General features: G+C 54.4%; 1 protein-coding gene across 2 annotated transcripts in view; it reads left to right on the top strand.

The window, feature by feature from the left end:
- PLXNA4 (plexin A4) overlaps window positions 1–17,180 on the top strand; it is a 608,757-nt gene that overhangs the window by 565,514 nt on the left and 26,063 nt on the right. For both annotated transcript variants that reach the window (XM_067747050.1, XM_067747052.1), the window contains 4 exons: window positions 1,361–1,629; window positions 3,399–3,465; window positions 4,331–4,477; window positions 9,421–9,580. In XM_067747050.1, the coding sequence (XP_067603151.1) occupies window positions 1,361–1,629; window positions 3,399–3,465; window positions 4,331–4,477; window positions 9,421–9,580 (643 nt within the window). The remainder of the gene's footprint in view (window positions 1–1,360; window positions 1,630–3,398; window positions 3,466–4,330; window positions 4,478–9,420; window positions 9,581–17,180) is intronic.

The following is a 17,180-nucleotide window of genomic DNA, read 5'->3' as shown; positions in this document are numbered from 1 at the left end:
ACCTCCTTTGGATGCCCCACCTCCCCCAGCATGCCACTTCCCACCAGATGCCCTGCTCCGTGTTCTCAGAGGGCCTTCCCTCCAGGGCAGAGGCCGTGCTTCATTTTTTAAGTGAACTTTTTGTTTTAATGGAAGTATACAGACAGAGCAATACACAAATTATCAGAACACAGCTCAGCGCATTTTCCCCGAGTGAACACAGCCATTAAGCCAGCTCACAGATCGAGAAGCAGAACATTACCAGCCTCCAAAAGTCCCCCTGTGCCCCTTTCCAGTCACAGCCGCCCCCAGAAAACCCTTTTTTTTCCCATTGATGAATGTTAATTGTTTTTCTTAAATCTGGATTTAAATGGTATTGTCCAGTATGCTCTCTTTTGAGCGTGGCTTTTTTCTTTCAATATGTTTGCAAGATTCATCCCTGTTATTGTGAGTAGCAGTGGGTCCTTCATCCCTGTTGCTGTGCAGCATTTCATTGGGTGAATGCACCGCAGTTCCTGGAACCCTCCTATTGTTGCTGGACCTCTGGTTGTTTCCCATTTGGGGCATGACGCATGGTGCCGCTGTACCTATTCTCGTGCATCTCAGAGACGCATCCTCCGTGCACAGCTCAGTCGCTGGCTCATGTTGCTGAGTGGATGGTACACCCTTGTACCCTTGCACGGACCTCCCAGTGAAAAGAAGATGCAGGCAGGAAGATAAAACCTTCTTCCCTCCCTTTCCCTGCATGGAGCAGGGTCTCAAAAGGAATCCCTAGGAAAACATCAGATGCTAGAGTTAGGGAGTGCCTGAGAGGCTCTTGGGCTTAAGCTTTCCCTTTTTTAGGTGAATGAACTTGGGCCCCCAGAGAAGTAAAGGGACTTGTCCAAGCTTATGTGGCGTGGGGATGTCAGAGCCCACGTGGAACCCAGAAGTCCTGACTCTGAGCCCACTGGTCTGTCAACAGGACCCCCAGGGCCAGAGACAGGTCAGCATTATGTTAGCCAGAGGCCCAGGTTTGGTAAACCCCCAGCAAGGGTGTCACTCACAGCATCCCCGACCTCCTGGAGTCCCTACCTGGGACTGTGATGGTGGTCTCCAGTGGTGTGGGGTCCCCTTGTCAACGCCACGCTAATGATGACGTTCTCTCTGTCTCTAGAGACAGTGACCTGCCTCGTGGGCTGTGATGGAGGTTAGGTAGACACCACATGTGGCGCCTGGCTCTAGATAAGGACTTGGTGGCATCAGCCAGGTGGCCTGTCGTGGGTGAATGGGAGGATGGGAGGGTCAGCAGTGTGCACGGCCCACCCGGTGGGGTGTCCATGGGGCCTCGCCCCTCTCGGGCGGCAATTAAGACTCGCGCACCCCTGGGTCTCCCCCGCAGGTCCCGGGCTACCGGCAGGAGCGCGTGGAGAAAGGCCTGAAGCTCTTCGCTCAGCTCATCAACAACAAGGCATTCCTGCTGTCCTTCATTCGCACGCTGGAGTCTCAGCGCAGCTTCTCCATGCGTGACCGCGGCAACGTGGCCTCGCTCATCATGACGGTGCTGCAGAGCAAGCTGGAGTACGCCACTGACGTGCTGAAGCAGCTGCTGGCTGACCTCATAGACAAGAACCTGGAGAGCAAGAACCATCCCAAGCTGCTGCTCAGGAGGTAGGGGTGCGGCCCCGGGGTGTCCGACCCAGCCCAGCGCACCGGCCTGGCCCTCCTGCCCTCAGGGAGACCAGGGCAGGGCTCCCCGGAGCAGCCAAGCTCCCCCAAGGTCAGGTACTGACCTGGCCAGAGGCCAGGGTGCACCCCACGCCCTCTTAGAAGAACCTGTCCATCATGTTGGTGCCTCTGACTCAACCACAGCCCATCTGCTCACCCCGTGGTTTTTCTTCTGCCCCTAAATCCACTTTCCACTCTCCTCCCTCTGCTCTAACCCGCCCCTGATTTGACCCTCTCTATCAGAGGTTTTCTCTTGGGCACTCTTCAGAGGTCATCTTTCCATCCCCTCACCTTATCTAAGTCAGAGCCTGAATCAGGACAGACACCTCAGGGCCTCTCTGGGAACCCACCTCACCATCTCAAGTTGGGAAACTTTAGCCCCTGCAGCTCTCACTGCTGCCTGGTAACAGGAGAAGCAGCATCACCCGGGAGGTTGTTGGAAAGGCAGAATCTCAGGTGCCACCCCACACCTACTAGATCAGAATCAGCATTTTAGCGAGAAACCTAGGGGATCTGAATGTGTAGTGAAGTGTGAAAAGCACTGGTCCAGCCTGTGTTTGAATTAAAGGTCTTTCGCGGCAACTTGCCTGATGCAACCCAGCAAGTATTTCCTGGCACCTGCTATGGGCTCTGCCCGGGTCCAGGGTCCACCTCTCAACACCGTGGGATGCCTCATCCTCGACACCGTTGAAATCTGCATGGTCACGTGTGCAGAAATAACCATATACCGTGGCTTTGCCTTCTATGAAATCGAGACCCTCTGCCTCTGTCTACGCTGCCATTCAAATTGTTCATGTACTTGAAGGCCGTAGCAACCAGAAGTGTCCTTTGGCTCGTAATGCTGCTGTGGTGTTTGCACTTCCAAAGTAAAAGAATAAGTGGGTTTGCGTAGCAGCATGAAAGATGCAAATTAGACTCAAGAATGAACTCCCTGTCATTGCAAATAAAACACTAGAAAGGTTCCCAGGAGAAGTTCCAAAGTGCATGGAAGCCTTTTAAACAGGACAATTTGGGCATCTCTTGGAATGAGCTGGGTATCCAGCTCCATGTTACCACCTACTCTGGGAGTCTTTAGCTTAGGCGATGGGCTCAGTCTAGTCTATCTGGCCTTTCTCCATGACCCTCTTCCCCTGCCACCTTCTTTTCTATCCCTTGCCAAATGAGTATCTCCCAGATTTTCTTTTCTTTTCTTAGCCCAAGGAACACACCTATCCTATGAAGTTCTCTAAGGCTATCACCAGTGTGGTAGCTATGAGCCACACGTGACTATTTAACTCTAAGTTAATTTAAAGTAAATAAAATAAACAGTTCAGCTCCTCAGATGCACTCGCCGCATTTCAGGAGCTCAGTAGGTATCTGTGGCTGGCGGCTACCATGCTGGACAACACAAAGTGCTACTGGGGTATTTCATCCACCCCGAAAGTGCTCTTGGACAATTGGACAGGGCTGCCCTAACACGTTCTCACAGAAACTCACCCGGGAGCCTGCGCACAGAAGGTCATCTCCCCGCTTGGCAGGCAAAGCTTGTCTTATCATTATGGTGTGTCTAGGAGTCCAAGGAACTCAGGTATCCCTCAGGGTCTTAAGATTTGGCCTGAAAGCCTTAAGCAGCAAGAGCCGTGCAGATCCCCCTGCCCTCCCAGCCCCTGAGGTCTGACCAGCTGCCTCTGTCTTTGTCTTGCCCTGCTGGGTCCCTCTGTGACTGGTGCCAGGACTGAGTCGGTGGCTGAGAAGATGTTGACCAATTGGTTTACTTTCCTGCTCTACAAGTTCCTCAAGGTATGATTGGATTCTGGGGGATCTCTGGGCCTACCTCAGTTTCCCCACCAGCCTGGGAATGAACCAGCATCCCCCCTATTTCCTCCACGGCCCCCAAGTCCACAGATGCTGGGGCCTAGCTCCTAGAACCCCGCCAAGAAATGTAGTTTCCCTTGTCATGGAGGGGACAGGCTCCTGACCATCTCAGGAGACAGAGACCCACGGTCAGGCCTGGCTTGAGAGGCACGGTCCCCACAGGCCGCTCTCTCACAGGTGAGGGGAGATGAGCTTCTGAGAAGACCCTGCATTCCCTTTTTTTCCTCTTGCTCTCCTCCTGCCCCTCCGGCCCCAGACTTAGTGAGGCTGACGAGGGTCCTGGGCAGGTACAGGAGCGCGTGTGGCGGCAGATAAGCCGAGGACATGCCTGGGGGGTGGAAGAGCTGCTCGGCCTCCAATTACTAACTTGTTTTCTAAGGAGTTCACGCCACCGAGGACTGACCTCTGTCTCTCTCTCTTTTTTTTTATATATATATATCTTTACTGGAGTATAATTGCTTTACAATGGTGTGTTAGTTTCTGCTGTATAACAAATTGAATCAGCTATATGTATACATGTATCCCCATATCCCCTCCCTCTTGCGTCTCCCTCCCTGTTCCACCCCTCTAGGACCTCTGTCTCTTGATGGGGCTGCAGAGAAAGCAGGGTGGAGTGAGAGCGGGGAGAGGGGCAGAGAGGGGGCCGGGGAGATGAAAAGAGAGCTCAAGAATGGCAGTGGGAGGAAGCAGGAGAAGAGAATGATAACTGAGGAGTGGAAAGCAGCCCTTCGGAGAGGCAGAGGCTGGGGGAGGCCGAGCTCCGCACAGCATGACTCTCCTCCGTGTCCAGGAGTGCGCCGGCGAGCCCCTCTTCTCCCTGTTCTGCGCCATCAAGCAGCAGATGGAGAAGGGGCCCATTGACGCCATCACGGGCGAGGCCCGCTACTCTCTGAGCGAGGACAAGCTCATCCGCCAGCAGATCGACTACAAGACCCTGGTAAGCCAGCCTCCCAGCTCCTCCCCGTGGCTCTGGTGGCTAGGTTCTGGCCCTGCGCAGCCCCGGCCCAGCCGAAGGGATGGTGGAAATGCTGATGACCATCCTCTCTAACGCCTCTTTAACACCACTGCTCTCAGCCACCTCTCTGGGTGCCCACTGCACGGGGCCAGCCTGGTGTTCCACCTGTGCCAGTCACTCCATCTGAGCCGGTCACCCCGACTTCCTTGTCCTAACATGCCAGGGCACCTGGATTTGAGGACCGGTGGCTCAGACACACCTGAGCAACAGCAGGAGACCGGTGTGCTTTCAGGCCGGTGCACTGGATTGTGGGGCAGTAACCCCTTGCCGGCAGCTGGCTGACTGATCCCAGGGAATGAACTCCTTCTCAGCGGTTCTCCCAGTGGAGAACCCACACTTCGCAGACCAGTTCCAAGCAGGTAGCATGTAGAGCACGAAAGAGGGGAAGCCAGAAATGGTTGCTCGTGGTTCTGAAGGTCGCACCTACATGACCCGAGCTGTAGGATGGGAGGCCAGGCTGGCCTAGCGGTTTCAGGTGTTTGTCCAGGGAACAGGGGGACCCCCTCAGTGAAGGTTACACTCCCTTTCCTGCCAGAAACAGGCATCCTAGGAGGCAGCAAAGCTCAGCATTTTGGAGCGCGGGGTTTGGAGTGGGGCAGAGCTGGACTGGAGCTATGACTCCTCCTGACCAGCTGGGGGATTCGGGGCTTAATCTCTCCAAGTTTGGGTTTTGTTTTTTTAATCTGAAAAAAAAAACAGGGATAATAATAAAAGAGGGATAATGACAGCATGTAGCTCCTGAAGGTGTCCAGAAGATGGAGTGGGATCTGGTGTACAAAGCTGTGAGCCCAAGGTCAGCCCACTGCTGCCTCACGGGGGCTCTGCTTCCTCTTTCCCGCCATGACTGTCCGCTGGTGCCCACTGTCTCTCCAGGCGGGAGAGCTCACTCTTGGGCTTTTCTTGGAGAGAGTTGTGACCTCCCACCAGATCTTTTCCAGGAAAGAGAAGAGGAGGTAGAAGAAAGGAGTGAGAAAACAAGATAAAAGATAAATGTGGAGGGTGGTACGTGGGTGGAGCCCAAGAATGGAGGTGGAAGAGACAGCAATGGTGTTAAAGAGGACAGAGAATAGATGGGATTTAAAATGCAGTCATTGGGAAGTGAGACACATGACAGGCCAAGGCATGGCAGAGCCCGGCAGGGGCCGCGAGCCGAGGATGAATCCCAGACCCCGAGGCCAGCTGGGGAGACATCCCTGCCACTCTGAATAAAGCCAGTCCTGCTGGCTGGGCGTGATGCGACCGTGATGCACCTGTCCCACTCCATCCTCGGAGGGCCCTGGGAATCCCAGCAGGCATCTCAGCAGATTTGCCGGGATTGGCTCAGTTGACGAGGCTTTGAGGCAGCAGGGTGAGTGAGGGCCCTGCTTCTTTGCAGTCGTGGTCTGCTCCGGAGGAGAGAGTTAGAGGCGCTGATTAAAAGGGGAAAGGAAGGGCTTCCCTGGTGGCGCAGTGGTTGAGAGTCTGCCTGCAGATGCAGGGGACACGGGTTCGTGCCCCGGTCCGGGAAGATCCCACATGCCGCGGAGCGGCTGGGCCCGTGAGCCATGGCCGCCGAGCCTGCGCGTCCACAGCCTGTGCTCCGCAACGGGAGAGGCCACAACAGTGAGAGGCCCGCGTACTGCAAATAAATAAATAAATGGGAAAGGAAAAAAAAAAAACCTTCCAAAAATAGAGACCAGAATAGATTTCTTAATGAGCTAGAACTACTGTTGAAATGTCTCCTGCCTGGTCTCTCCCTCTCTTTCCCATCTCATCAGCGGCTCCCCAGTATTGAATCCAACACGGTTGTAATAACACTCTGTCCCCAAATTGCAGCATCCTTTATTCCAGAGGCCAAACTACTGTTAGCACACCCAGCCTGGTTGCAGATGACTTCAAGAGAATGTGAGGAAATTGGAGTGGGTCAGGGACGCGCATCCATTTGAGGTGGAAAGAGTTGGGGAAGAGGCACCGTGAGGAAAGGGGAAGGAAATTACAGTTGTCTTGCTTGGAGAAGAAATGGCTGTGGGGAGGTTTCATAGCCATCCTCAGGCCTGTGAAAGGAACCCCCCCACGTGGAAGGGGGAGCAGCCCGGTGGTGGTGAGGAGGGGCCAGGAAGAAAGTGTGTTAGCAGCAGACAGGGCTGACCCGAGACTCCAAGATGAAGGGGTCAGAAAAAGACAGGGTGGCCTGCAATTCAGCACTGGCTGGAGGAGCCCAGGGTACTTTGGGCCAACTGATGGTAACCTTGTGCTGGGCGGAAAGGGTAGCCACAAAGAATGAGACAGGTGCTGAGAGGCTCAGCCAGTATCACTTGACAGTCAGATGCACCACGTACGTGTAGAGTGATTAATTAGATTGAATTTGGACTAGCATGGCCTAGGGGCCTGCTGCTGGGCGTGCCCAAGGGCATAAACTGGGAGCCTGCTAGAGTGCTAGGTGCTCACCTGTGATCCTGCCTGAATGCAGAGTCTCAGACCCCATCCTCGATCTCCTGAGTCAGAATGTGCGTTTTCACAAAACCCCTTTAGTGATTCTATTCACAGGAAAGTTTGAGAAGCACTGACCTAGCAGAACAAACCCCAGGCAGTTGCTCTGAAAAAGCCAAGAGACCTGGGCGCGGGGCTGGGGAGGGGAACTTCCAGGTGGAGCTGGGGCTTGGCCAGCGGCCAGGGAACCCCGTCCCTCCGTGGGGCCACTGCTGCTTCTCTGGATGCCCTGAAGCAGCCACAGAGTGGTTCTCATGGGGCCACCACGAACCCCAGGGGCAAGCAGAAATGTCAGGGGGGCATGCTCAGGTGGCAGCCCCCGCTTCGTGGTCTCACAGCCCTGCCTGGGGGAGGCCAGGCTCCACCACCACCACCACTGGCCCAGAGCTCAGGACCCCAGGGCAGCAGCAAGTACTAGGCTGTGCGTGGCCACGGAGGGGGGCTGGGAGGGGTCCCGGAAGTCTCTTAGGAGGCACGGAATGGCTGGGAGAGGGCACACAGGAGGAGCACGTGGTCCAGAGTTCCTTCCAGCATTGTTTTCGGTTTAAAACATTTTGAGGGTGACAGTTCGGTTTTATAGATTTAGGAGGTTCTCTTCTTAATGGAATGAGCATGTTCCCGTGGGAGCTCACAGCAGTCTGGTCGCTAATGAAAGGCAGGCGTCCAGGGGCCAGGGTTCTGACTGCCGCCACGTGGACCAGGAACGGGTGGGGATGGGCAGAAGGCTGTCGTCCGGATCTGCAGACCAGATGTACGGTTGGGAAATGGCTGGCGGGGGAGGCGGTACAGTGACGGTTCTGAGAAGGGAGCGCACAGAGGGCGCAGGCAGCAGGGTCAGACGGGCTGCAGAACCCGGCTCAGCGCGGCCATCTGGCAGCACCTGTGACCCACAGCGCCCACCTGGATCCACTCTGGTCCACCCAGAGATCCCACGATCTCACCACGGAGAGAGGGCCCACGCTGAGGACGGCAAGAGAAGCAAAACTGTTAGAAATGGCCCAGAACTTTTTTTTTAAAATAAATTTATTTATTTATTTATTTTTGGCTGTGTTGGGTCCTCGCCACTGCACGTGGGCCTTCTTTTCAGTCGTGGCGAGCGGGGGCTGCTGTTCATTGCGGTGCGCAGGCTTCTCATTGTGGTGGCTTCTCTTGTTGCGGAGCACAGGCTTCAGTAGTTGTGGCACAGGGGCTCAGTAGCTGTGGCTCAAGGGCTCTAGAGCGCAGGCTCAGTAGTTGTGGTGCACGGGCTTAGCTGCTCCGCAGCATGTGGGATCTTCGCGGACCAGGGCTGGAACCCGTGTCCCCTGCATTGGCAGGCGGATTTTTAACCACTGCGCCACCAGGGAAACCCTGGTCCAGAACTTTTTAAAGGAAAAAATATAGTTTGGTGCATTAGGCAGAGTCTTAGCTTATCTGACTAATTCCAAAAAGAGAAATGGAGGTCCTGAGCCAGGGTGGCCTCTTCCCCTAATACCAGGTTTCAGGTTCGGAGCCAGGAAGGGCTGTCAGGTGGCCTGAACTTGCAGTGTTTTAAAGGGCACCTTTTTTTTTTTTTTTTTTGCGATACGCGGGCCTCTCACTCTTGTGGCCTCTCCCGTTGCGGAGCACAGGCTCCGGACGCGCAGGGTCAGCGGCCATGGCTCACGGGCCCAGCCGCTCCGCGGCATGTGGGATCTTCCCGGACCGGGGCACGAACCCGTGTCCCCCGCATCGGCAGGCAGACTCTCAACCACTGTGCCACCAGGGAAGCCCTAAAGGGCACCTTTTTATTTTTAAAGAACACGCTAAGCTTCTTACAGATTCTCCAACCTCCGATCAGCCCAGAACCCTCACAAAAATCGAAGCACATGAAATCTTTGGAGAAAGGAGCCAGATTCCCATTAGTGGGGGTGTGTGTATGGGACAGAGTAATGAGAAAGACAGACAGACACACAGGGATGGGGGCTGGGGGTTTCAGAGGTGGGCGAGGGTCTGGGTGTGCTGCTGAGTTGCTGCCTAGTGAGTGTGTGTGTGTGTGTGTGTGTGTGTGTGTGTGAGTGAGAGAGAGAGAGTGGTGGCAGGGGGACATGCAGTAGTGTCCATTCTCTGACACGTTGCCCCTCATTGCCCCCTCCTGCTTGGACATTGTTCCCTTTGATAAATCAGGATTTTAATGGAGTCTCTCGTGAAGAGTGAAATATGCAGCTCCTACTCCTGCAGTGATGCTGAAGCTGTACCGCTTTCCTGCTGCTTGTGGGGACGGGAAGGGTAGAGGGCTTGGCTGGGGTCGCCCCGCCACTGTCCAGTCCAACCTGCCGAGGCGGAGCCAGTCAGGATAGGACTCCAGGATGCGGCTGGCATTCCCCGGGCTCTCCATGCTGCCCTCCCCACTCACCGCCTCTCCCCACCGCCCGCAGGTCCTGAGTTGTGTCAACCCAGACAATGCCAACAGCCCTGAGGTCCCAGTGAAGATCCTCAACTGCGACACCATTACTCAGGTCAAGGAGAAGATTCTGGACGCCATCTTCAAGAATGTGCCCTGCTCCCACCGGCCCAAGGCTGCAGACATGGACCTGGGTGAGTAGGGCCGCCCACCCAGGAGGCTGTGCTGTGACTGCTTGGAAGCCCCTCTTACTGACCAGTGGAGCCAGGGTGCAGGGAGCAGGCGTGCACGGCCCCCAGGAGCCCAGGAGGTGCACCTTCATGGCCACTTAGTGAGCAGTAAGCAGAGGGGGGACCACAGTCTGCTGGTGATCTGACTGCCTCTGGGATCTTTTGAGTAGCCGAGGGGTGGGAGTGGAGGTGTCACATCGGCAGTGAAGAGGATTTAGTCTGAATCTGTGTGGCCCAAGGTCTTGCCACTACCTGCGTCGTGCCCCCAGGCCCTTCCCTTCGCCTCTGTTCTGTGCGTCTAATTTTTGCTGACTACCGAAGGCAAGAGGGATCTGGGTCAGTGATGGAGGATGGAGAGAAAGGATAGAGAAAAATAAGCTATGACAGCCTACTGGGGAGTAGGATGACATTTTATTTGAATGTTCCACGAATAGATCGCATAGCCTATATAAACAAGGGCATGCCACTTAGGGCCAGCTGTTCTTGGATCCCGTTATGGCTTGCCCGAGTGTTTAATAAGATATCGTCCTGGGGAAATCCTAGTGGGGAGCCCCAAGCTCCAGAGAGGCCGGGGCTGAGGAGAGGCAGTTCGGCATTGTGGATCAGCACCAAACATGCCTGGGTTTGAGTCCTGGTTCCACCAAGTCCTAGCTGTGTGACCTTGGTCTAGTTACTTAACCTTTCTGTGCCTTAGTTTCCTTGCCTATAAAATGGAGATTAATAATAGTGCCTGCCTCACTGTAAGAACGAAAGGAGATGATGCACGTAAAAGCCTCTGATGCACTGTCTGGCCCATAGTACGTACTCAGTATTGGCTGCTGCTGTTACTGATTGTGAAGATAATAGTGGTAAGGAAACGGTATGTGTCTGTTTGTTGGTCCTGGGCCTGGAGGAAAAGGTGTTTTTGTGTGTATGTGGTTGGGTCTGGAGATTGGTGGAAACATAGAGGTGGGAGGACCTCCAGAGGCCCCTAATCCATCCATCTGGCCTCTCTAAGCTGGCTTCAGCTAAGCCATCCAAGACAGATGGGCGTCTGTGCTATTTTCTAAACTCCACAGGGAATTTGATCCCCTCCCAGTGCCTCGCCCCACCTGCCCCCAAATTCTGATGCCTAAAGACTCAAGATCAGGAATTTCTGCTCACTCACCTCAATTCTTACTGCTTCCCTTCCCCCATCTCCTCCTGGCTGGCTGTTGGCGGGATGTGTTTGGCCCTGTGCCTGGAGCTCCATGGCCCCAGGGAGAGAGATGGGCTGAGCATGTGCTCCCGTTCACTTTGGAGGTGTCTCTGTGTATGTTGTTTCTAGGACCAAGAGGAAGCATCTGTGAGAGTCTGCAGTTGGGGGGGGGGGGTGTTGGGCGAGTGTGTCCATGTGTGTCCCGGGCACTGGTCCCTAGAGTTGGAGTGGGCATTTCTGTCTGTATGCGGGTGATTCTGCTGCCATGAACGTCCCACAGACTGATGGAGCCAAGGGCTCGCTTACAGAACCAGTGCAAGAGAAAACAGTTCCTGGGAAGGAAGACCCCTGTGTTTCCCACCCCCAAACAATTAAGTGGGCTACTGCATAATGGGTCTCCCAGGGAGAGTTGAATTCACTAGGGTAACCAGGTAGCACTCACCATGCCTTTTGTTCATCTGTGGGAGCCATGGCAGGGTCCACCCTTGGCTTTTCAAAGTCATTATCTGCAAAATGGGTGGGTGGGAGGAGAGCCCTGGCCTAGCGGGGCCAAGAGGAGGAGCTGTTATAAGAACCTGTATCTTTATGCCGAAGGTGTTTGGAGAGCTCACGGGTGCGGGTGCATGTAGAATTGTGCGCTTCTGGTGCTTGGGAATGGGGTGACCTCCCATGGGGGAGAGAGACCACGTCATGGCTGGTGGATGCTGCTCAAGACCAGCCCTCCTCACCTGGAAGCCACACACCCAGAGCTTGGGAGGGGAAGGGGCTGCTTTTTAACTTCAGAACATTTGCTGGGTTCTAGCCCAGCAAAGCATCATTAATGAAAGGATGTGATGCATCTGGAGTGAAGGCAGCAGCATCCAGAGCAGCCACGGCCACTTCCTGCTGTCTACTTCCTGCCGTCCACTTCCTGCCGTCCACTTCCTGCCGTCCACCTCCTGCCATCCACTTCCTGCTGTCCACTTCCTGCCGTCTACCTCCTGCTGTCCACTTCCTGCCACCTACCTCCTGCTGTCCACTTCCTGCCATCCACCTCCTGCTGTCCACTTCCTGCCGTCTACCTCCTGCTGTCCACTTCCTGCCGTCTACCTCCTGCTGTCCACTTCCTGCCATCCACCTCCTGCTGTCCACTTCCTGCCGTCTACCTCCTGCTGTCCACTTCCTGCCATCTACCTCCTGCCGTCCACTTCCTGCTGTCCACTTCCTGCTGTCCACCTCCTGCTGTCCACTTCCTGCCATCTACCTCCTGCTGTCCACTTCCTGCCATCCACTTCCTGCTGTCTACTTCCTGCCACCCACCTCCTGCTGTCCACTTCCTGCCATCCACTTCCTGCTGTCCACCTTCTGCCGTCCACTTCCTGCCGTCCACCTCCTGCCATCCACTCCCTGCTGTCCACCATGAGTGAAGGAAGCCTGAGGGCTGAGCAGCAACCAGGACCCGCCTGAGAGCTGTTACTCTCTCAAGCTAGAGGCTGCTCAGGCCAGGGGCTGGGCCTCCAGTGACACAGTGCTCGCCAGGTCCCAAGAGGACAAAGGACCTACCTTTCCCATCATAGGAGCTGCTGGGCAGGATGGAGGGGCCACCCCGGAGGCACAAGGCCTCACAGCATGGAGGGTAAAGGGGAGAAGCCAAAGAAAGGAGGCAGTTTGAGTCTCAGGGCCCCATCCTTCTGGGGAAGGGGAGTCACACTGAACTTCTCACAAAGGCCTCCCATGATGGGTGCTCTTCTGAGGAATTTCCTTCTTTTCTATTAAGTCCAGGGTCTGGAGCTGCTCCCACAACTCTGGTCTTCTTTCTGCCAAAGCCAGATAACAAAGAAAATGGGGCCTCCTCCGAGACCCAAATGCTTCTTCCGCAAGGTTTGATTTGACTCAGTTGCATGGCCCCCAAGGAGAGAGAGAGGCAAGGCGAGTTTTTCCCATCATGTAGGTGAAAGTGCTTTGAAAGCAGTTTACAAATATAAGGTGTGATTATAATCAAAAATTAATCTATGCCAAAGGGACACATAGCACATAGGCACGGAGAAGACTCTGAGCCACATGCGTTGACAGAGGCAAGACAGCCAAGCATCCCCCCTCCACCTCACTTCCCCCCCATGCCTCCTCCTCCTGTAGCTGAGGGCATTGGGCAAAGACTGCCTTCCCCCTCCTGATGCCCAGCCCCTGGAAAGGTGAGGACATCTGTCCCAGGCCAGCTCAGAAAGAAGCAAAGGCATTTTAAGCTGCCTCTGTAATTGCCCCAAGTAAATCCAGCCCCAACCCCTCCCCCTGCCTTTCATCATCAGTGGTGCCTGGCCTGGCCTAGCCCCTCCTTCCTGACACTTCTATTCATTGCTCCTCTGACTGAAGCTCTCCCACGCCACCCCCTCTACCCCTTCACCTGCTTTTCCAGGCATTAAGGAGCCAAGATGGGGAACTGTATTAGCCAGGGTTCTCCAGAGAAACAGAACCAATAGGATATGTTTACACAGAGAAAGATTTATTTGAAGGAATTGGCTCATGCAGTTATGGAGGACTTAATAATAGACTAGGAGGAGTCTGTTTGGGCTGCCGTAACAGAACACCACAGACTGGCTGGCTTATAAACAACAGAAATTTATTTCTCACAGCTCTGTAGGCTGAGAAGTCCAAGATCGAGGTGTCGGCAGACTCAGTGTCTGGCGAGAGCCCACTTTCTGGTTCATAGATGGCCGTCCTCTTGCTGGGACCATACATGGCAGAAAGAGGGCAAGGGAGCTCTCTGGGGTCCTTTTTATAAGGGCACTAATCCCATTCATGAGGGCTCCACCCTCATGACCTGATCACCTTCCAAAGGTCCCCACCTCCAAATGCCATCACATTGGGGGTTAGGATTCAACATGTGAATTTTGGAGGTGACACAAACATTCAGTGTCTAGCATGGAGGCTAGCATGTCCAAAATCTACAGGGTAGGCCAGCAGGCTGGAGACCCAGGGAAGAGCCACGTTGCAGTTCAATTCCAAAGGCAGCTGCTGCAGAATTCCCTCTTGCTCAGGGGAGGTCAATCTTTTGTTCCACCCAGGCCTTCACCTAATTAGATGAGGTCCACCTACATTATGGAGGGCAATTCGCTTTACTCAAAGCCCATCCATTTAAATATTAATGTCATCCAAAAATACCCTCATGGAAACATCCAGAATAATTTTTGACCACCTGTCTGGGCACTGTGGCCCAGACAAGTTCACACATAAAACTAACCATTGTAAGAGCCAAAGTGAAGGACACAGAACTTGCCTTTCTTTCAGTCTGTTGGAATCTAGGGAAGGAAAGATATCCCAGGCAGGAGTTAGGGACTGCGCTGGGGCACGTGGGCCTTGGGAGTTTTCAAAGCCCAGTGCCAGGGGCTCCCTGCTCTGCTATATGTGAGGCTGTTCTTACCAAGCTGATGCCCCTTTCCACCCACAGGTATCGGGTAACCCGATGCCCCTTTCCACGCACAGGTATCGGGTATAGGTACCCCCTTACACCACCAAACTCTTCGACCAACATATCATAAGAGCCTGCCCTGGGGCAAGCTCTGTGCCAGGCACAGAGGGACCAACGTGACTAGGAGTTCCTCATTGCTTCGCACAGTAGCAGGAGGCTGGACACTTGTCTTTCTGAGCCAAGGGACTCTTTGTTTTCTCCCTTCACTCCCCAGAGGAAATAACTGATGCCATTCTGTTCTACTGCACAGAAGACTCTGCAGCTCAGAGAGGCACAGAGCCTGGGCCCTGGTCACACAGCAGGGAGGTGGAGAGAACATCCATTCCCTTTCCACGCAGGCTCCTCCACAGGCCGTGACCTCCAGAGATTCCTCTGGTTTAAAGCAAATGCCCCATCAATAGCCCCGGAACTACGCCACCCCTTCTGTCTGAAAGGGTATATTTTTTCAAATAAGTAATTCCTGTATGCAATAAAAAGATACACTATCTTCTGAGTGAAATATAAAGAGTTCACAGCAGCTGTCACCCCAGTTTGCATTTTCCACTGCACCTGATAGGAAGGACAGATAAAGATAATGGGGGTTTTTTTCTTTTTTATTTCACCTCCCTCTCTCCCTGGAAGGTGGAAGTGTAACAAATTGGATTGTGAGTGTGTCTGTGCTTTGTGCTTGGAGCCTGGAGCAGGGCGTGGGGCTGCGGGCAGAGCTTCCGAGGGAGGTCAGAGCCAGCAGTTTTCCCTAGATGCCTTGCATATGAATACCTGGGTCACCTTTCCTACCTAGGTCACCTTTCTTCCTTCCCACCGCCCACCCCCTGCCTCTTGAACTCTTCTTTGACACAGCACAGGCGTGGCACACCACCCTGGAGCGCCACCAGAGCCTCCTCCACATTATTCCATATTCAAGAACATCCACTAAGCTCTCGCTTACCTCTCTTAAGTCGAGTAGCAGAGCACAGTCTGCTTTTCCCTTTAGCTCTCCGGACTTCCCTGAATAGCGACAACTAGCCGGTGCACAGCTCTTCACAGTTTACAACGACCCAAGGCTTTGAAAGCAGACAGCACCGTTCAATTTAGGAATTTCTTCTTTTAAGCACCACGTTTCCTACTTTGATTATTTTGTATTTTAGAACTTGCTCTCACCATAAAATTATACCTTTTTTATTTTTTTAGAAGTTTATTAATTTATTTATTTTTTCTGTGTTGGGTCTTTGTTTCTGTGCAAGGGCTTTCTCTAGTTGTGGCAAGCGGTGGCCACTCTTCATCGCGGTGCGCGGGCCTCTCACTATTGCGGCCTCTCTTGTTGCGGAGCACAGGCTCCAGGCGCGCAGGCTCAGTAATTGTGGCTCACGGGCCTAGTTGCTCCGCGGCATGTGGGCTCCTCCCAGACCAGGGCTCGAACCCGTGTCCCCTGCATTAGCAGGCAGATTCTCAACCACTGCACCACCAGGGAAGCCCTATACCTTTTTAAAATAAACCATATTTAGGTGGTCCCCCCTCCCATTCCTGAGTCAGTTTCCCGACCGTTTGCAGTGACGCTGATTCTGTCCCAGCTCTTTTCTGATGCCGCTCCCGCACTTGGGAGCGGCAGGTTGCCGAGGGTGTCTGGGCTGTCTGTCTCCTTGGGGCTCATCTGCCGACAGGTGTGCGGCGGTAGAGTCGTGTCTCCTCCTCCAGCCTTCTGCTCGGGACCCTGGTTTGGGAGGTCAAGAGGACCCTGTGCAGGCTGGTGAGACTCTGCTCAGCGCCCCACGGGGAGGAATGGTGGCCCGGGGTGGGAGGGCAGACAGCTGGCTCTGAAATTGGTTCCTTGTGGATCAGCGGGGTTGACTCGGCCAGTTCTAACCAGCCTGGTGGGCGCCTCCTTCCCCCCTCATCCCTCCAGGCCAGTCCCTCCTAAAGCTTCCTTTGATGGGTCTGAGGAGAGATGTACTGGACTGGACTGGGGGCGGGGCGGGCAGAGGTTTGTTGCTGCAGAGCCTTAAGTGTCCTCAGCCTGGGGTGAGATGCTATACTTGTGTGTGCGTGTGTGTGTACGCACACGTGTGTGCCCGTGCACCCAGCTGCATATGCACACGCCACAAGGGTCAGAGCTGGTGAGGCGCCGTGCTCCCCAGGGAGCTCAGAGTATGCACTTGAGGGGAGGCAGCTACCCGCCAGCATCCCAGTATGGCCACAGCCCAGGTCCCAGTCTGGCCGTCACGGCCCTTCCTCCACGCTCCCGACACTGGGTGGCTCACGCGCGTCGTTGGCACCGCGCCACAGAGCTCCGAGTTGTGATGACCTCCGGGTCTGTCTTCCCAACCTGTTTCTTTAATTTCCCAGTCGTAAAATCGGAAGAATGAGTGATAATCACTTCAGAGAGCTTTCACTTCGGGCAGTGGACGTGCCCAGTTGAGGTTCTGGAGTTCAGCTCTTCCTTTGTCCCAGGTTCTAACAGCGCGGCTCACACTTCACCTCTCACTGTAGCTCACAGTCTGCCCACCGTGGAGCAGCAACACACAGGTAGAAAAGCCTTTCACTGCTTGGAAAATAAGCCGCCGTTACTCGCTCACTTACTCTTTCCCTTCTTTGTCTATTCACTCTTTCACTGATGTATTATTCAGGTAATAAATACTCATCAGGTACTTACTGTGTCCCAGGTGCTGGGCTAGCCCTGCTGGTAGACATCTGGCAGCAGCATTTTTGTACTTCTAAGGAAAGCCATCATTCCTTGACTGCCCTGGGGGGAGCGTGGCCACACTCTGTCCTTTTCGGCTGGGGACAGAGATGGCAGACTGACCTTCATCTGCTTACATAATTACTGGACATGATTCAGAGTCAGGGCTGCTGAGTAGGGCTGCGCAGGCTGCGCACTGGACAACTTCAGGCCAGTTGTGGAACAAGGAAGTCCTGTCTCTCGCTCCCGAATTAGTCACCAGCTGTCACTGCTGAGTCCCCCAGAC

The sequence above is a fragment of the Pseudorca crassidens genome, chromosome 8 (assembly GCF_039906515.1).
Source record: "Pseudorca crassidens isolate mPseCra1 chromosome 8, mPseCra1.hap1, whole genome shotgun sequence".
In the NCBI taxonomy this organism is placed as follows: Eukaryota; Metazoa; Chordata; class Mammalia; order Artiodactyla; family Delphinidae; genus Pseudorca; species Pseudorca crassidens.
Note: the sequence above shows the minus strand (reverse complement) of the source record. Positions and strands in the feature narration are given on the sequence as shown.